Source organism: Zingiber officinale, chromosome 2B, assembly GCF_018446385.1.
Source record: "Zingiber officinale cultivar Zhangliang chromosome 2B, Zo_v1.1, whole genome shotgun sequence".
NCBI classification, from domain to species: Eukaryota; Viridiplantae; Streptophyta; class Magnoliopsida; order Zingiberales; family Zingiberaceae; genus Zingiber; species Zingiber officinale.
In genome coordinates, this window is record NC_055989.1 from 27,723,110 (window position 1) to 27,744,790 (window position 21,681).

At 35.1% G+C, this 21,681-nt stretch overlaps 1 protein-coding gene across 1 annotated transcript; it reads left to right on the forward strand.

Moving 5' to 3' along the window:
• Positions 1-242: 242 nt before the first annotated feature.
• Positions 243-21,583, forward strand: LOC122045523. The gene is made up of 12 exons (XM_042605772.1): positions 243-1,240; positions 1,459-1,793; positions 11,439-11,516; positions 11,644-11,746; positions 12,281-12,369; positions 12,692-12,803; positions 19,532-19,585; positions 19,706-19,754; positions 20,422-20,540; positions 20,635-20,747; positions 20,825-21,198; positions 21,323-21,583. The coding sequence occupies exons 1-11, from the start codon at positions 860-862 to the stop codon at positions 21,156-21,158; spliced, it is 1,767 nt and encodes a 588-aa protein (XP_042461706.1). The 5' UTR covers positions 243-859; the 3' UTR covers positions 21,159-21,198; positions 21,323-21,583.
• Positions 21,584-21,681: the final 98 nt, after the last annotated feature.

Here is a 21,681-nt window from a genome sequence, read left to right on the forward strand (position 1 = left end):
TTCATATTTCTTTCGTGTTTATAAAACCACGCAGAGGGATGGAGGGAGTGAGACGGTGAGATGATGTGTATCCGAACCACAAATTAATTTTCAATTCGATTTGTGTCTTGGATACTTGGAAAATGATGACTGAAACATGTGGTTGTCAGTAGTCAGAAAGATAATTTGATAATTGAATTTATTAAACTGTGCCTTTTGATAAATACGAATCGCTCCTTTTGATAAATACAAAAATGCAAGCAACCCTTTTGGTAAATTGCCGAAGAAAACAAGACAAAGAGAACAGAGAGAAGAAAGAAAGGGTTTCTTCTTTGCTACTGCCACCGACGCGAACCCAAACGGATTTCGCCGCCGCCGCCCTTACTCTCCGTCCAGTCTCTGCTCCGGTCAGAGGAGGCACCGCCGGCCATATCTGCTGCTCCGGCATCCTTCCTTGGCCGCTAGATCCGGCCAAAATCGTCACTGCCCAAAGGTGCCTGCCGCCTCTATTGTGCCGACGAAGCCCCGCGAATTTTCCTATCTCCTTCCACGGCCCTTGGTCCTCGAGCAGAGTTCGCATCTTCCTCGAATTTTCCTGGTTCGGAACAGGGATTGAAGCCCGAAGCGACAGCCTCCCATCGCGGGCTGAGAAGAAGCCTCAGAAGCACGGCCTGCTCTCCTCTCCGGTTCTCCAACAGCAATCTTGATTTCAGCGATCTCCCTTGGTTCGGAAAAGGGATTAAAGTTCACAGTGGCCTCCTCTCCTGTCGATTTGAGCAGAATCTGCAGCGTTTAGTTTGGCTCCCACATCGTCCCTTGTTCCGCTTCCACTACGCACGGAAAAATAACTGTATTCTTCATAGCTGAGCTCTGTCACGGAATGGGAAGAGCTCGCCGATCCTCCTCACGGTCGTTTTCATCTGACAGCGAGAGCGCCGATAAGACTGAGAAAAGAAGTAAGGAGAAAGAGACGAGTAGGTCAAGCCGTCACAAGGAGAGCAGTGGACAAAAAAAGAAAAGACACTCCAAGTCCGAGAGAAGGCGGGATCATGAGGAGCGTCGGGGAAAGCGAAGGGATAGGAAGAAGTTGGAGAAGAGGCATAAGAGTCGGAGGGAAAAGGATGGCAGTGACGATTCAGATTATTCTCATTTTTCATCTTCTTATTCCGGTGAGGATTCCGACTCTCAATCGTCCAGACCTGAAGCAATTGCTCGCCTCTTCCTTCAGAAATTTCCGAATGCTGCAGATGATCTAAAACAGGTGCGAACAAGTATTTTTTTTATGCAATTTTCATCTTCCCTATGAGCTGGGTACCTGGATTACCCAAAAAAACCAACTCGCCTGTTATCTTTTTAAAAGTAGAAAATCGCTATTTATACATTTCAAAATGAGAAAACATTTTTCTTATGTGTAAGATTGTTTTGCACTATGCTAAATATGTGCGTGTGTTGCAACTGTTTTCCTTCTTTTTGTTGTAGCTTCTTCACATGATCGACAGTGGACAAGGTGTTGATGTAGGAGGAATTTCAGATAAGTCACTGGTGAAACTTCTAAGACGTCTTTTCCAATCTTTAAATCTAAAAAAAAATGATTACGGTGTTTATTTGTTGCGTCGAAAAGGCATTCCAACTTTAGATATTGTTGGTCCAATACTATGCCCATATTTGAAAACTGGAGATAGTCTGCATCCTGTGTCCAAAGAACCACATACTCAAGTGTCTTCACCATCTGAACATTCACCTAAGGACCAAGCTGAAAATGACACAAACCTAAATGAGTTACAAGATGAAGGACCAACACCTGGAAGAAGAAGGTGAGATACTGTAGATTTTGAAGGTTTCATGTTTATAGCTTCTTATGAGTTGATTTTCTGCTTTTTCCCTAGTCGTTCCTTCTAGTTTCTAGTCATCTTGTATATTGAATTTTTTTTTCTTCCCAGTAACTGTGTGAACTGGTAATCTTCTTTGGCAGGTTCAATTATCATTGTATGCCTTGTCACTATCATTTTTTATAGCAACAAGGAGTTCAATGATAATTGAATTTGTTTATGCTCCATTGTTAAAGAAAAAAGAAAAAACTTCATTGTGCCTAGTTTATCTTGCTACTTTATATACTCGTCAATAATCTTTGGTTGACATGGTAAGAGAAAATATCACTATTTTGATAAACACTGTTTACAAAAAAAAAATCCAAAGATCAAGAATATAATATAGCTCTAGATTTAGGAAAACTAACTTGGAGATCCTAGACAGTAAAAAAAACATGGAAAAAGGATATTCACTGTTTAGATGCACCATTAGACAAATATGAAATTGAAAATGAACTTATGAGAAGCCATGTAATAAGATACCTAACATCATCTATATGCATAGGATCGTAACAACATTTTTCATATATTTACACTATCTATGGGGGCAAAGCATTCAGGATTATCATAAATAATGGAAGTTACACAAATGTAGCTTCTACAAAATCAGTCACCATAATGCAACTCAAATGAAAGCGTCATCTAAATCCTTATAAATTTGTGTTGGTAGATCAAATATAATTACTAATGTAAAAATAGAGAGATGTTTGGTCCCTATGTAATTACAGTTAGTATGGTGTTACATTATCCCTATGAATGCTGCCCATGTGATCCTCGGTAGATCATGGTTGTTTCCATCATATACGATGAAAGGGAAAATACAGACACGCTTAATCCTACCAAATGAAACTAAAGCCACAAATAACAAAGTAAATCTTTCATTTTGTCTCACTAAACAATACCGAAAAGGAAACAAAAGAATCTAGGTGGAATGCCAAGCCCCCAATTAACAACATAGGATGTTGTGCCCTCATGGAGTCATCTATCCCTTTACAATGATTTCAAAGTTATTAAAAAAGTCACTTCGTGACTTACCTTATCCTTAACCTGTGAGAGTGATGATGGGAATCTTAGCATCACAAGAGATAACTCTACCTTGCTTAATCATTTCTCTAGCGAGATCAAGGACCTCTTAAGCCTAGTACTTAACCCCTAAAACAGCCTACGAATAACATGTTCTCTTTATATAGAACACTAACTATATAATTGCAAAGAAAATTTTCATTTTAGTGATCCTGAGACTGATGTTTTTTAAGTGAGCCTCCTGAAGAGGTACCTGTGAATACACCACTTTTGGCCTTTGGGGCACGTTCAACATGCCATTAATCATGATTCCTTTGTCTACTTTTATCCACTACACTAAGAGCCCTAATATTGTGCATAAGAGAGATAAATGCAATACTAGGAGAAGAATTTCAATAATTAATGATTATTAAAAACTGCATGCTAAAGCACCCTGTAGGCTTAAAGAGCAGCACATAAATTATACCTATGTTCATTCCACTATTCCTTTGTGAGAAAAATTGGTTCAAATTCATATTTATTTAAAAAATTTTCATTTTTTTACAAAGTATTTGGTGCCTTGTTGGTAGACATTCTACCCTCAACTTTTACATGTTGACTTTTCCATGGACACTAGGGCTATATTGGAGATGTAGAGAGTGGTTTTGTATCATGGTTAGCTGCCGTGTTTCCTTATACATTAGAATGGACAATAAAAATGAAAGTAGAGGTCAGAAGCATAGTGAAGAGGCAATTATTCCTCACTCATTTGAAAGTTTGAGAAAAAATAAATAAACTTACTTCCTTAATATCAAAACTAAGATGGTACTACAATAACTTTTAACTGATTGGAAAAAACGTCTAAAGTGAAGATGTATACCACTCGCCGGTAGTTAAGATATCCTTGTTGGGGGAGAAAGATGCAAGTTAGAAAATTTATATTATTCTTTAAATTTATAGACTTCATAAGGATTTTTTTTTCTGTGTTGTTAAAGGCGCGTTCGAGGCGTGAGGCGCACAAGGCACGGAAAAGTGCATTTTTCCACGCAGGCGAGCGCTGTTTATTAGGTGCATGCCTGGGCGCGCCTAGGGCGTCTTTGAACCTCAACTGAGGCGCGATCGAGGTGCTTCTCGTGAACAATTTTTGGATTTTTAACCCAAAAAAACATTTCATTTGGTTTGGAATTAGGGCATGGAGAAGAAAAAGATAAAAGGAAAGAAGAAAAGAACGCAAGAAGAAGAAACCTGAACCTGAGCCTACCTGGAGCATTTTCGTCCACTGCCGTCATTGACTAAGTTGTGCCGCCGTACCCCGGTATGTGTTTTTTTCCTCTTTTTTTTTTTTTGTTTTTCTGTTCTTTTTCTTCTGTTATCTTCTTCTTATCTTCTTCTCTTATCTTCTTTTCTTCGTTTTCAGTTTTTCTTCTTTTCTTCTTCTTCTTCTTCGTCTTTTCTTCTTTTTTTTCTTCTTACTGAGTTGCTAGTTCGTGTTCTTGTTGTTGTCTGGTTTTGTTTTTTTCTTGTTTTTTCATTTTTTTTGTCTTGTTTTTCTATTACTGGTACAATGTTGATTTTATTTTATTTTTAATTTTTCAGACTATTTTTTTTGTTCAATTATCATGAAAGGTAATAGTGATGCTCCAACATATGCATCAAAAATCTGACATGGAATTATTTTCAAAGAGTTGATCCGGATAACAAAAATGATTTAATTTATAACTTTTGTCAAAAAGTTATAAAAGGGGGTATCTATCGTGCAAAACAACATTTTGTTGGGGGGTTTCAAAATACTATGACTTGCAAAAGATGTTCGCCTCATGTACGTGAAGAAATTAAAAATTTCATTGAGAAAAAGACAGAGAAATGTAATCCTTCTAAACTTGCGACATATGACTTTGAGGATGTAGACCCTCTTGTTGATATTGATATGAATGATATTGGAGTTAAAGCTATGCCGCCTATAAGTACAAGTATAAATTCTAGATCAGTGAATATACAAAAAAAAAAAAGTCAAGACAAATAAGTCCAATGGATACGTATTTTGCTCCTAATGTGCAAAAAATTGTTAAAAGTAGAAAGGGTAAAAAGAGGCAAACTACGATAAATGAGGCATACAAGAAATAAGTGAGGGAAAAAGCTTGTATGGTCATAACTGAGTGGATGTGTGATGCGGCAATTACTTTTAATGTCATTAACTATTCAAGCTTCAAAAGGATGTTGGACTTGGTTGGCTAATATGGTGTGGGTCTAAAAGGACCTAGTTATCATGAGGTGTGAGTTCCTTTTTTAAAAAAGGTTGTTGATAGTGTGACAAATGATTACATTAAGCCGTGTAAAACAGAATGAGCCAAGTATGGTTGTAGTTTGATGACAAAATGGGTGAACAGACAAAAGGCGGAGAACATTGATTAATTTTTTTAATGAATTCTCCTAAAGGTTCAGTTTTCATCGAATCGGTTGATGCTTCTGATTATGCAAAGGTCAATTGCTTGATCGATTTGTGGAACGTGTAGGAGAAGTAAATGTTGTTCAAGTTGTTACGGATAATGTAAGTAACAATGTGCTTGCTGGTAAGAATCTATTTAATTCTTTCTTATCAATATGCTTTTTCTTATATATTTTAAACTTATCTAGTTTTCTAGCTTCTTGTGTATGAAAATTATTAGAAGTAAAAAGGCCACACTTGTATTGGACTCCTTGTGCTCACTGCGTCGACTTGATCTTAGAAGATATTGGGAAATTGCCTGATTTTAAAGCAACATTGAAGAAGACAATGAGTATAAATACCTACATTTATGTTCACCTAGGCATGGTAAATATGTTGAGGCAATTCACAAGACAAAAAGAGCTTTGTCATGCAGGTGTCACAAGATTTGCTACTTCTTTTCTCACTCTTGAAAGGATGCCCTACAGAAGTAAAATTTAAAAAAAAATGTTCATTTCAAAGGATTAAACAAAAAGGAAATGGGCAAAAGAAGTTGCAGGGAAGAAGGTAGCTAAAATCATCATGACACTTAGATTTTGGAGCAGTGTTGTGCATATTTTAAAGATATATGATCCTTAAGTCCGTGTTCTGAGACTGGTTGATGGCAAAAGAAAATCTGCAATGGGCTATATTTATAAGGCTATGGATAGGGCAAAAGAAATAATTATAAAGGTCTTTGAGGAGAAAGAAGAGAAATACAAAGAAGTGTTTGAGATCATTGATAAGAGACAGGAATGCCAACTTCATCGGCCTCTGCATGCTGCAAGACATTATTTGAATCCAGAATATTTTTATTCATACATGGATTTAAATATCTGTGGAGAAGTGGTGAATAGTTTGTTTGAAACTATAGAGAGATTGGTTTCAAGCGTTGCTGAGCAAGATAAAATCACTACCCAACTCTCTATATATCGAAAGGCAGAAGGACTATTTTGGAGGAATGTGACAATTGGACATAGAAGAGCATTATCTCCAGCAGAATGATGGGGCTGTTACGGAGCAAATACCCCAAAATTGTAAAAGTTTGCTATTAAAGTGCTTACCTTCACTTGTAGTGCTTTCGGTTGTGAGCTCAATTAGAGTGTATTTGAGCAGGTATGTAATAAATATAAATGTATAATACTATTAGTATGTTACTTTTATAAGTAGAAAATATTCTTTGCTATTTTATTATACTTATTGTGATTTTTGACATTTTGTAGATTCACAGCAAAAAATGAATAGGTTAGCTCAGCAGCGTTTAAATATTTGGTATTTGTGAAATACAATCATGCTTTAAAACTTCGATATGAAACACGTGATCAGATTGACCCCATCTCTTTGACAGATATTGATGACAGTAATGAATGGTTGATGGATAGATGTATGGAGAAAGTGATAATAAAGAAGATGAGTTGATTTTTGAAGGTGATGATTTGACATGAGATCTCGTTGCTAGGGCTAGTGGAGCTGAAGAGCTTGAATATTGTACTAGAGGAAAAAACATTGCATCCATAACCTCTAGTTCACATGCTAGGCTTAAACAAGTCAAGAAGGGAAATACATCTTCCTCTATGAGACACTTATCTCTAAGACTTAGAGATAAAGAAGATGAAGAAGAAGAAGAAGAAATTGAATATGAAGAAGATGAAGATAAAGAAGAAGAAGAATACAATGAGGATGATCTTGAGCTTGATGATTAATCTGACTTATTACGTTTGTTTTGATGAACTTCGTTAGTTTAGATTAGAAAGTTGAAACTTGAAAGTTTGAAACTTTTATTAATTTTATCATAGTGTTGTTTTGCTTGTCATATTATGTGTCTTATGGCTAGTGGTTTGATATTTGTGTGTGGAATATTAATAGTTATCATATTTGATATATTATATGAGTGTGTTAATAGTTTAGTAATCAACCTTATGTTCAAGAGGCGCACGCCTCGGGGGTGCCTCGGGCTCGCCTCGCACCTCTAACACTGAATGTAGCAATGAAACTCAAGTTCAAAAAGAGAAATTTCTCGAGAAGTTAACATGAGGCATTGGATCTCGTAACAACTCCAACCCAAAGACACTTGGGAGAAAAGTCAAATAAATCGTATCCTAAATAAAGTTATCCCAAAAATATTCTCTTTTCCTAAACAAGACAATTCCCAATTTTAAAACTACCTTAAATAATATAAGGATCTACAAAAGCAAATCAGTATTGTTAGAGGTGCGAGGTGCAAAGAGCTCCTAGAGCCCAAGGTGTGAGGCGAACCCAAGGCGCGCGCCTCTTGAACATGAGGTTGATTACTAAACTATTAACACACTCATATAATATGTCAAATATGATAACTATTAATATTCCACATATACAAATATCAAACCACTAGCCATAAGACACATAATATGACAAGCAAAACAACATCATGATAAAATTAATAAAAGTTTCAAACTTTCAAGTTTCAACTTTCTAATCTAAACTAACAAAGTTCATCAAAACAAATATAATAAGTCAAATTAATCATCAAGCTCAAGATCATGCTCATTATATTCTTCTTTATCTTCATCTTCTTCAAATTTAATTTCTTCTTCTTCATCTCTAAGTCTTAGAGATGAGTGTCTCATAGAGGAAGATGTATTTCCCTTCTTGACTTGTTTAGTCCTAGCATGTGAACTAGAGTCCATAGATGCAATGTTTTTTCCTCTAGTACAATATTCAAGCTCTTCAACTCCATTAGCCCTAGCAACGACATCCCATGTCAAATCATCACCTTCAAAAATCAACTCATCTTCTTCATTATCACTTTCTCCATCCATTCTACCAATCAACTATTCATTATTGTCATCAATATCTATCAAAAAGATGAGGTCAATTTGATCACATGCATCATACCGAAGTTATAAGGCACGATTGTATTTCACAAATACCAAATCATTTAAGCACTGTTGAGCTAGCCTATTCCTTTTTTTATTTTTTTTGCTGTGAGTCTACAAAATGTCAAAAATCACAATAAGTATAATGAAATAGCGAAGGATATTTTCTACTTATAAAAGTAACATACTAATAGTATTATACATTTATATTTATTACATATCTGCTCAAATACACTCTAATTGCACTCATAGCCGGAAACACTACAAGTGAGGCTAAGCACTTTAATAGCAAGCTTTTGCAATTCTGGGGTATTTGCTCCGTAGCATTCCCACCATTCTGCTGGAGATAATGCTCTTCTATGTCTGATTGTCACATTCCTCCCAAATAGTCCTTTTGCCTTTGGATATATAGAGAGCTGGGTAGTGATTTTATCTTGCTCAACAACGCTTGAAACCAATCTCTCTATAGTTTCAAACAAACCATTCACCACTTCTCCATAGATATTTGAATTCGTGTATGAATAAAAATATTCTGGATTCAAATAATGTGTATGTAGAGGTCGATGAAGTTGGCATTCTCATCTCTTATCAATGATCTCAAACACTTCTTTATATTTCTCTTCTTTCTCCTCAAAGACCTTCATAATTGTTTCTTTTGCCCTATCCATAGCCTCGTAAATATAGTTTATTACAGGTTTTCTTTCGCTATCAACCAGTCTCAGAACATGGACTAAAGGGTCATATATCTTTAAAATATGCACAACATTGCTCCAAAATCTAGGTGTCATGATGATTTTAGCTATTTACTCTCTGTCCAATCCTTTAAAATGAATATTTTTTTTAAATTTTGCTTCTGTAGGTGCATCCTTTCAAGAGTGAGAAAAGTAGTAGCAAATCTTGTGACACTCATCCAACAAAGCTCTTTTTGTCTTGTGCATTGCCTCAACATATTTACCATGTCCGGGCAATCCAATATCTTCTAAGATCAAGTTGACGCAGTGAGCAACACAAGGAGTCCAATATAACTGTGGCTTTTTTTGCTTCTAATAATTTTCCTACAAAAGAAGTTAGAAAACTAGATAAGTTCAACATATATAAGAAAAAAAATATTGATAAGAAAGAATTAAATAGATTCTTACCAGCAAGCACATTGTTACTTGCATTATCCGTAATAACTTGAACAACATTTGCTTCTCCTAAACGTAGCACAAATTGATCGAGCAACTAAAATATTTTCTTTCCAATTTTTGCATAATTAGAAGCATCAACCGATTTGAAAAAAAACTGAACCTTTAGGAGAATTCACTAAAAAAATTAATTAATATCCCTTTTGTCTGTCTACCCATCTGCCATCAAATTACAATCATATTTGGCCCATTCCGTTTAACACGACTTAATGTAATCATTTGTCAAACTATCAACAATCTTTTTTAGAAAAGGAACCCGCACTTCATGATAACTAGGTCCTTTTAGACCTACACCATATTAGTTAACCAAGTCCAACATCCTTTTGAAGTTTGAATAGTTAACGACATTAAAAGGAATTGTCGCATCATACATCCACTCAGTTATGGCCATACAAGTTTTTTCCCTCAATTATTTCTTGTATGCCTCATTTATCATAGTTTACCTCTCTTTTCCCTTTCTACTTTCAATATTTTTTTTTTTGCACATTAGGAACAAAATATGAATCCATTGGACCTATTTGTTTTGACCCTTTTTTTTTTTTTTCATTTTCACTGATCTAGAACTTGTACTTGTATTTATAGGCAGCATAGTTTTAACTCCAATATCATTCATATCAATATCATCACCGAGAGGGTCTACATCTTCAAAGTCCAATGTCATAAATTTAGAAGGATTATTTTTCTACGTCTTTTTCTCTATGAAAATTTTAATTTCTTCACGTACATGAGGCGGACATCTTTTGCTAGTCGTAGTATTTTGAAGCCCTACAACAAGATGTTGTTTTGCACGATAGATACCCCCTTTTGTAACTTTTTGACAAAAGTTACAAATCAAATCATTTTTGTCATTCGGATTAACTCTTTAAAAATAATTTCATGTCGAATCGTTTGATGCATATGTTGAAGTGTCACTACTACCTTCCATGATAATTGAACAATAAAATAGCCTGAAAAATCAAAAACAAAATAAAATCAACACTGTATCCACAATAGAAAAACAGGATAAAAAAAAATGAAAAACAGGAAAAAAAAACAAAACCGGACAGCAACAAGAATATGAACCAGCAATTCAGCAAGAAGAAAAGAGGAAGATACTAGAACAAAAGAAGAAAAACTGAAAACGAAGAAAATAAGATAATAGAAGAAGAACATAACAGAAGAAAACGAAGAAGAGAAGAAGAAAAACGAAAAAAAACACATACTTGGGTACGACTGCGCGACTCAGGCAACGACGGCGGCAGACATAAATTCTCCGGGTAGGCTCGGGTTCAGGTTTCTTCTTCTTGCATTCTTTTCTTCTTACCTTTTACTTTTTCTTCTCCGTGCCCTAATTCCAAACCAAATGAAATATTTTTTTTTTATTTAAAAAATCCAGAAATTGTTCACGAGGCGTGCCTCGATCGTGCCTCAGTTGAGATGCAAAGGCGCCCAGGCATGCCTCGCATGGAAAAAGGCGCTTTTCCTAGCGCCTTGTGCGCCTCATGCCTCGGGTGCACCTCAGGCGCCCCTTTAACAACATAGGCTACATCACATATAGGTAGACTACAGTTCATTTTAATTGGACAGACTGCAATTTTTGGCTATCTTGACTAGCTCTACGTTGTACTATTGGTTGTTTCTAGTTTAATGTCACTTTTCTTTTCCATGTTTTATTTTAAATGTGTTTCTCCATTTGTATATCTATTGGCACGTATGCATTATGAACAATTCATAGTTATGTAACCTATATTTATACAGCATTTATCATATGGTGATATAGGAGTCAGTTGTGTTGACCTTTCTATGTTTTATCCTTCATAAACCGTCTTCTATTGTGAGAGTTTAACTAAATAGGGATAAGTAGCATGCTGTTGAAGAATGAGCATAATAAGGTTGTTCATTTAACATGCCTTCTATATGCAAAGTTATCATGGAAATTGGCATTTGCCAGGCATTTTGAGGAAGGTTACATGTTACATGCCACTCACATGTAATGCTAGCACTTGTTTCATATGTACAAAAGTCAAATTAAGTTGCATCAATATTTTTCCAATCCAAATTTTATGTTGTGTAATTTGATAATGGTGATGAGATCTGTTTGCAGATTGATTGGACCTGAAATGCCATCTCGAGAAGTATTGGCTGCTGCTGCTGAGTTGACAGAGGCAGAATGTTTGCTAAGGTTCTTTAACACTAGTCTCTAATTTCTGCAGCAGTTTCCTTTAGCTTGCCCTTGTGGGTAGCTAGTCTGTTGAAGAAAACCAACAATGTAATTGCAAGTTCGTTTGATACTTTTTTAAAATGCCCAGGGAAGCTGAGCTGGACATTGACAGTGAATTGCTCATTGGCCCCCCTCCTCCCGCCATAGTTTCGGAAGCTGCATCTGCAAATGAAGCTGAACGCTTTGAGGAGGTATACACATTTTATGCTATGTTCTGTTGATTCTGCTCATACTGCTTTACCAACATGCCATTGGTCAATGAATGCAAGTGTTTCAGCTGAGCTTCTTGAACATGAATCTGGTTTGATTTTTTAAAATGGGTTAAGTGAAATGACATGCTACTTGTCTTTGAATTTGGTTTATCATCTTTGCTGAGTTCTTTGTCAGGTAAATAAATTTTTAATTCTGCTTAAATTGATGAATATTGATGAATATGATCTCAAAATTCTTTGAAGCTATAGTCTATCACTAAACACTGTTTTACCTATGGAGATTTGTTTTAATATCCTGATTTTGTTTGAATAAGGTAATTCTCATAGTCTGGCTCTTGGACTTGCTAAGATGTTTCACAATTTGATAAGTGGTAGTCAACAATAGTTTTGTGTGTGAATGTTATTAGTTTACTTGTTTCATAAAGTATCAAAATTCTTCTTTTCTCTCAGAGAGTTAGCTTGCATAGTATCCTGAATTTGTGCAGTAACGCTGTGATAATGCGTGTTGTTCAGGTAGCTCGGATTGTCGGTGCTGATGTTGATAAACCATATGACATTCTTGGAGTCAATTGGAAGATGTCATCTGAAAATATCAAGAAAAGGTTAGAAACCTTGTTCAACGTCCACACATTCTTCAATGTTCTAAATGAGAAAAATTGTTGGATGTCTCTTTTGTCACTTTCAAGTTTACTACTTCTCTGAGATTCTCCCTTTGTGGACTTCATAAAAAGGAAGTTAAGATTGTTCTCTTATAACACATACTTATTACAAATTTTATAAGATCAATGACCAGTATTGTAAAAGTAAAATACAATATTCTCTCTGACGGCAACTTACCTGTCTATTTCCTTATTGGCTATGCTATCTTATTGTTGTCTAGACTGATTTTCAACCTCAGAAGCATCTAATGCATCTATTTTCTAGATACTGGAAGTTATCTCTTTTGGTGCATCCGGACAAATGTACTCACCCTCAAGCACACCAAGCATTTGTGTTATTGAACCAAGCATTCAAAGATTTACAGGATCCTGACAAGGTAGGTCTGATTATGTTACAGTAGCCATTGAAGAACTATTCCAAAGTCCAAACACCCTAAAGCAATTATTTTATCTGCAAAATGCACTGTATTAGGTTCTAGTTTGATGCAAGCCAAACGAAATACAATAGAACCGATTCAGAATCAAAATTGGATCAGTTTGGTTGAAGGTTTTATATTCAAACCATCTATTATTATGTCAAATATAGAAAAAAAAAATCACATTCGGTTTAGTTTACCATGTGATGACATTATTGCTGAACGAATTTGTAGAAATCAGGATCCACTTTCCTATTGTTGTTGCTGGTGGCAGTGGTCTAATACAATTATTCTGGATTGGATGGCATAATAGCAGGCTGACTTCGGCAAGGAATGAAGAGGTGTTCTACAGTTTTTAGACTAAGCATATGTTGGATATACTGGATATGCATTGATGATGGAAGAGCTTTCACCAGCAATGGTCTGTTATCAAGCACTGTAGGGTTTGAATATGTGCCCTAGAGTTTTACTTGGCCTCTATTTATCTGCCTCAAAAACAAGGGAATGGAATTTAATTCCATGTTGGAAGTCGTGGTTGGTTATTGTTTCAAACAAGTTGCATGGAATAGTAAGGGGGCGTTTGGTACGCGCGTTTTCCATTTTCATTTTCTGGAAAACGCGCGTTTTCTGAAAAACGGTGTTTGGTTTGCGTTTTTCGCGCGCGTTTTCTAAAAAATTGGCTATCGTTCTCTAGAAAAACAGAGAATGACAAAAAGTCGTTTTCTGTTTTCTAGAAAACGCGCGTTTTCCAGAAAATGAAAATGAAAACGGTGCAAACCAAACGCACCCTAATAATCTTCCATCTCCCATCAATTACCTAGAGGAAGAGGGAAAGAGAGAAATAAAAAGATAAGCAATTCACGAAGATTCTTATTTGATTGCCTTTCTTTCCTTGTTTGATCACTTCGCCAAAACCCACTTGAGCTTCCTCTCGTTGTTCTAGTCGGCAACTACATGGTATTGAACCTCCATTAAATCCACTCGACTCAAGTAATGCTTGACCTCCCTCATCATTGACAGCATGTTTTAAGCTCAACAAGGACTCTTGCAAGTTCCTTCTCATAGATGATGAGCTTCAAGCTCCATGAGGATTTTGGTGTGTTTCCTCCCATTAGTGACAAGCTTTGAGCTTCATGAGGACTCCCACAAGCTATTATATTCATTGGCAACAAGCTTCAAAATAGTGAGTACTATTGTGATCTTTACGACAATGAACTCCTTCAAGGACTCCTATGAGTTCCATCTTCACTCACAAGCTGTGAGCATAGGGTCATTTTTGCCTTTTGGTGGTTTGTTATCTCGTGATCGGTGGAATCATCTAGACAAAAGTAAAACACCTTATTTTTACCTACACGGAATCAATGAGCAAATCTCTTGTTGTAATTTCAATAAGGAATGAAATCTCGAGCCGTGCCGCCCGAAACGGACGGTTTTTACCATTCCGACTCGGGACCGACACCGCACGCACAACAATTTCGCGTGCGTCAGACGGGCGCAACAGAAGGAAGAAGAAGAAGAAGGAAGAAAGAAGAAAAATGAATCAATTTGGGGATGAAGACCTACCTCGAATCATCGGTGCGAAGCGGCAGCTGCAGCGGTTGCGGTGAGGCGGCGGCGGCGATGGCTGCGGTGAGGCGGCGGCGAGTGCAAAAATCGCGATGGGATAGGTTGAGAAAACATTAGGGTTTATTAAAACTTTTAAATAAAACTATTATATTTTATATATAATTTCTAATTTCTAATTAATTATTATATAAATTATAGTTTTATATTATATAAATTAATAATTAATTAAAGAAACGGTTAATTAATTGATCTAATTAAAATATATAATTTTATAATTTTATTATTTTATTTAAATTATAAAAAAAATTAAAGTAAAAAATAGATAATTTAAAATAATTTTAAAAACAAACTTTAAAATAATTTTGAAAATTTATAATAATTTTAAAATTTTATAAATAATTCTAAAAAAAATAATTGTTAAAAAAATATATATATAAATAAATGTTTTAAAATAAATTTGATTTTATGTATATATATATATATAATATTATTTAGAATATTTATAAACTATAATTATATAATTATTATATATATTATGATTTTTGTTAATTTATATAATTATTATAGATAATATTTTTTTTATCTTAGAATCAATTTGAGATTTGAAATAATAAATATTATAATACTTATCTTCTCTATTTTTAGATTCTTAGTTCCTAAACATATTTTTATTGATATAAATGTCTAATTTTATTTTAGAAGTTTTTACATATATGGTCAAGTTACATAACATTAATACAACAACCTCTATATATATATATATATATATATATATATATATATATATATATAATCAAGTATCGAAATCGTATTGGCACGGCACGATACGATACCGAAACCTCGGCACAGGTCGAGATTTTAAACCTTTATTTCAATATGAATAAACAAAGGAAAATGCCTCATAATTTATGCATTTTCATGGAATTAAGTTGCTTTTGTGCAAGTAAAAACAGCATTGGTTACCTAGGCCATTAAACCTCTTAATAATGCCTCTTGACGTGTTTTAAATTTTTTGAATATTTGTAAAAAAAATATGAAGGGGAGCCTTGGCGCAACGGTAAAGTTGTTGCCATGTGACCAAAAGGTCACGGATTCGAATCCTGGAAACAGTCTCTTGCAAAAAGCAGGGTAAGGTTGCATACTATGGATCCTTCCCCGTGACCTCGCATGACGGGAGCTTCGTGCACCGGGCTGCCCTTTGAATATTTGTAAAATATCTTCATTGTCAAAATTATAAATACAAAATCATTAAATACATCTCGGTATAGGTGATCAAATAATCATTCATGTGTTTATCTTCCAATTGGTTATGTTGTTAGGACTATAAGGCATATGTGGCTAGATAGTTAGAGGGGGTGAATAACATTTAACTTGCAAAATATGCTATGCTAATGCTTTAGCAAGGTCAACTACAAATTATTCATGCAATTGAAATAAAATAAGCAAGCATAAGAACGCTAACAACATGATTTAATGTTGTTTGAAAGAATCATTCCTACTCCACAACATATGACTCTTTGACGAGTCACTCTCTAAAGCTCACTAGTTTTTTTTCCTTTGCGGACTTCTTCTAGAGGTAGAGAAACATCTTATAATCTCTGCTACAAATAATTGAAACTTGGAAGTTTAAGGATAAGTAGGGGTGTCAATTTGGGTGGGTCGGGTTCAGGTCAGATTGAATTTTTTTTAAAAAAAATCTTAACCCGAACCTGAATCCGAATACAACCCGAAACTCCTAAACTCGAACTCGACCCGAATAACCTGATTCAAAACGACTTTTTTTAGTTATTTTCTCTATAATTCTTTACTTTTTATCTCAATACTCCATATTAAAATTGATATTAATATACATAAAAGCATCTTAATTTTCAAAATAAAATTTGATTTAACCTCAAAAAATCCACTAAACCCTAAATTTGGGTCAACCCGGGTCAATTTGAATCCGATTCAAAAATTTTCAACCTGAAACCCCTTCAACCCAAATTCGAAAATCCCTTATCCGAACTTGATTTTTTTTGGGTTGACTCGGGTTGGGTTTATTTTTGACACTCCTAAGAATAAGATTATATAAAGAGCTCTTAGAATAATAAGAACAATAAGCTTAAATGTCATCTATCGAACTCTCCGCGTGCTTCTCCTTTAATAGCCTTCAAACATATTCGACTTCACTTTCTGCTATAGTGTTCTGTTGTCAAGGATTAGTTGACTTTTGTCAACCGCTTGGGGATTCAATCTATCGGCTATTTCAATTAACTGGTTTCTACCATTAGTCGACTTCCACTATAAGTTGACTTGTTCCATAGAGCTTATAGGTTATTCGATCATTGTCTCACTGGATCATTTGAGTCATACAATTGAGCTCCCCTTGAATTGAGCTCTCTTATTCTTCTTCCTCGGATCTTGTTAAGACAACTCTATTATTGTTGACACTGAGGAGGGCTACAAGAGTTCTATTCTTGACTTCCTCTTCCTTTGATGAGGAGGTATCATCTAAGTTGCATTTTGCACCTTATTCTTCATCCTAAGTTGCTTAGCACTTTCTTTATCCCAAGTTGCTTCTAGCACTTTCTTCTTCTTCTCCCAAGTTGCTTTTAGCACATTTTTCTTCTGCTCAACCATAGACTTCTCCCTTTCCTTTCCTTCCATTAACTTTGGACATTGGTCTCTTATATAGCCTTTCTCTTGGCAATTATAGCATCTAACCTTCCCCTTGCTTCTCTTTGTCTGTCATTTTCCTTACATTGCTCTTGCCAAGATTCAATTTATGGAAATATTTACCTACTTATGTAGACTTTTTTATTGTTATCGGGTAAAGATGAGGATTCCAATAATAACATGAGCAGAGTATTTTCTTCTTCTTTTTCTTCCCCCTTTTGTTTCCAAGATTATGTTCATTGGTTATTTGTTTGAATCAACTAAGTAGTCGACTGAATCCATACATTCAACTTTAGTTGATTGGATTGTTGACTATGACCATCCTAATAGTCAAATGCCTAAGTTGAGAACTAGCTTCTCCTATATACAATCTCTCAACTCACACTTTAGAGTTTATCGTGCAGTTCCTCTTTGACCACAAGGTCGTTTCCCATTAAGTCACCAAATCCTTGGATGCACTAAACCAACCCTCATCTTGCTCTATGTGTCATCCTTCACTCTTCACTTGCGTAGTTTGAGACACCTGGCTGAGTTGCATTTCGATGCTCTTCGTTCTGTAGCCCTTGGATGTCCCATGACATGCTTCTTCGATCTCTAACGAACTTCGAGCCAATTTTCAAGCTTTGCCACACCAAGTCTCTATGTGTTTTTTCAATCAAGTCCCTACATGACTTTGTACACATATCAGATACAAATGCAATTTTAATTCAAACTATTTGCCCAAACATCAAAATCTATCATTGAGCCTCATCACTTAGGGCATGATTGCATAACTATGCATTAGTAGATTTTCACACTATTGTCAAAATACTCTTTCCACAGTTGCTATAACAATAGGTAAAATAATCAGTAAATTTATAAGTATATAAACTGAAAGGATCAAGAAAGTGTCTCTTTCTCCTAATCAATGAAAGATCACTTAGTTCTTTAAGAAGTAAGTATATTGCATGTGAAGAGTAACATTTTGAGTTAGCTGTTCAATGCCATGTAATAAAAGATCTCTTTAATAGAATTCAATAAGTCATTTGAGTTTCCGCTTATCAAAAGTTGAAAATGCATTTTACAAAAAAAAAAAAAAGTTGATTAAGAAAAGCTGAAAATTCAATGTTAATATAAACAAGCTATAACACAAGTAGCTTATTTTTGTTTTGGTGAACCTTCACAACAAAGATGAGATGCAATGAGCCATCCTTTGTGAAGACAAGCTGCAGTTGAGGCTTCCTCTGCAAAGATGAAACATGAGTCTTCCTTGAGGAATGGAGGCAAGGTTGTGATTCGGTGAGGTAGGTAGATCTTCTTCTTTTTCTCTTATGGCTTTGTCCATGGACCCATATTGGAGCTAGCATGGCTAGTATGCCACCAACATGTCTTGTTTCTGCCAAAGGTTTAATTGTTAGAGAGAATGGTTTGAATTAATGGGTAAGGATCAAGGTTCAAAATCTTGAGCTGTATTGAAGTTTCAATCTTTGACTGGGACGGTACTGTTTTGGTATTGTGCCGATGTTTTGATGCATGGTGCCGGTAATGGATTAGAGTTGAAGAAGGAAGAAGATGAAGTGTATGAAGGAGACATTGTTTGTGCGTGTATCATGCCGGATGAAACGGTCAAAATATATCATGTTGGTAAACTATTGAAACTTGATACCTCTCAACACAGACAATGTTTCCTTCTTTTGTTTCATCTTCTTTTAACCTTCAATTTGTTACCGGCACCATGCATTAGAACGTTGGCACGATATTGAAATAGTTTTTTTTCTAGTCAAAGGCCAAAACTACGGCATTGCTTGAGATTTTGAACCTTGGTGCCGAGTGATATCTAGTTTCGGTGATTTACTAGAACGATATATTTCAACCGTTTTGCCTTAGCATGATATGCAATTCAAACCGCAGTGAGGATGGCTAGTGTTTGTGTGAGCAATGCATTTGAAAATGCATGATCTCATTGGATTCAATAGAGAAAGAACCATATCATTATGAAAGAGGATAAGGAGAAGAAATTGTTAAGAATTAAACTGTCTAGCACATCTTGACGTGTCATGGCAGAAAGGTTCAGCTGTTGTAGTGCTTTGACATGGTTTTGGTAAATTCTCTCCCACATGCAAAATACCAAAATGCCATAAATTTAGAATGGTATCAACCTAGCACTGCACTGTAAAATGAATGTATAGTTAATTTATTGTTATGCCACATCTAAGCTTTATGCAATTATCTCCTAAATATCTGTTATGTTGCATGTAAATTTAATTTATTGTTCATCTGACATCTGTGTAAACATTTCGTTAAAACAGAATTACAATATCTATTTTGTTCATGCCTTATTGTTTTGCATGAGGTGAATATTAGAATGGCAATTTGTCACATATAAGTCTTTGTTTATTAAAGAAGCCTATACTTCTTAAGAATTGGACTTTCAGCAATTTCTTCTGAGATTATGAATATCATTATGTTACATCATTTATTCTTTGCAGCGTAAGAGCCTTGATGATAAGATTAAAAAGAGAGAGGAAGAAGAGGAGATGAAGGTATTTCTAATTTCTTATTCTCATTATGTTCTTGTTTGTTCATTATAAGATTGTATATTGTTCCGATGCTTAGGTTGATTAGGATGAATAATTTCTTGAATTTTCTATACATTGATGCAGGTGGAATTGCGAGCACTACGTGAAGCTGCTGAGTGGAGGAAATCACAAGGCTATTATCTTCTTTTTTTTACTTATCAATATCCATATCACTAAAGAAATTGTCCATTAAATGACAGCCTTTTTAGTTAATTAGTTTAATAATTTTTTCATCATAATTTTGTGCTCTATAATTGAGGCCGGATATATGCCTAGTTATTTGTTATAGAATCAATATTTTGCACTTGTTCTTTTTATGTTTCAGTTTTGTTTAGCATCTGACATGTTTGCAGATGTTTATTATTCTTCAACCATAGGCCTGTGCTGAAAATTAAGTCAACATAAATTTACCACCTGGTTTTGTGTTTGCTTTTCTTTGGAGTTTACTACAAACTGAATTGAACCGAATACCTTTAGAAACTGAGGAAAAAACTCAAACCAAAACCTTTTGGTTTAGTTTTGCTTAATTCAGTTTCAACTATTTCTTTTCAATATTAGCTTTTGTATCTTCCTAATTTTTTTTCTAGAAACACTATAATTATAAAATCAATTAAGAAATAGTAAAATTCATTCTTATAGTTTGGTTTGAATGTTTTTTTTGTGGTAGCTGTTGGTTTATAATTCACTTCCTTACAAGAGATATTCCTTGTCTTGACTATCTGGGTAGTTATCCATGATTATTTTGTACAATTGTCTTATTTGGCAATTCATAAAATCATCTCAATCATTTCTATTAGCAGGGATATCAATGGAAGGTGATGATGAACTTCTTGCTATGCCTATGGCACCCATAAATCAGGATGAGCGGGAACCATCAAAAAGGGAAGAATGGATGACAACATTACCTCCTGAAAGAAAAGTATGGACCTTATTTTTGATATCCTATGACTTATTGTGTTTCAATTGCCTGCTTCTTTAAAATGCATCTCTTTACTTGTTTGTTTCTTCAACAGCCAGGAATGACTATGCAATCAACTTCATTTAGTAGGACCACTAAAGAGGGCCGAGGTGATACTAGCGCTTGGACTGACAACCCCCTTGACAAGGCTCAAAAGGCAAAGCAGAAGTAAGTCATCCCACAAGATTGCCAAAGCCTTGATATTATTCATCATTCACAATTGCTAATGATATTCTTCATTTTAGTTATTTGGAAGCTTATAATAAAGCCAAGACTCTCGGCGATGTTGAGGGTGAAAAGGAAAGAAAGACGAAGGATGCTGACTTAGTTGACAAATATAATGCTTCAAAACGTTCGGTATCACTGGTGCAAAAACACAGAGAGGAGAGTTCTCGTCCAAAAAAGAAAGTAAAGCGTCCAGAGAAAGATGAATGGGAAGGTCAGCATCCTTGGAAACCTTGGGACCGTGAGAAAGATTTGACTGCTGGGCGGAAGAAGGTCAACTTTGATGCTGACAATATGTCACAAGGATTGTCTTCTCGCTTCTCATCTGGATCAGTGCAGAGGAATTTCTTATAAGGAGTCCCGTTAACCCCAAAAGGCTCATCTTATTATTCAGGTAATGCCTTAAGTTTAATAGGTTTTGTGAATTCTCTTGTAACGAGGTTTACAAGGCCCAGAAACTGCTTGATCTATGTTCGGCAAATGCAAAAGCTTTCATCTTGTGGACTCTTCCATTCCAGATTTTGAAGACATTTGGATGAGGAATTAGATCTCTGAACTGAAATTTTACTCGAGAGTTCTGCGTGTACTTGTTTCTCAGTATCCGGATTGCAAGAATACGAAGGCAAGATAAATTAATTCTCTGGTGTATATTTTTCAAGTTGAATCCTCCATGTCAGCAAGTTCAGATCATATGTTCTTTGTACTTGCACGATGCTTGTAACTACATAAATCTACATGTAAAATCATATTAATTAAAAAAAAAGTGAATTAAGATTTAATTTGGCAAGTGTTTCAGGATGATGGTCATCCAAATAAATTGAATTGGCAAACTCTAACTAGTGTCAGCATAAATTGATTCATATGCAAACTGATGAGA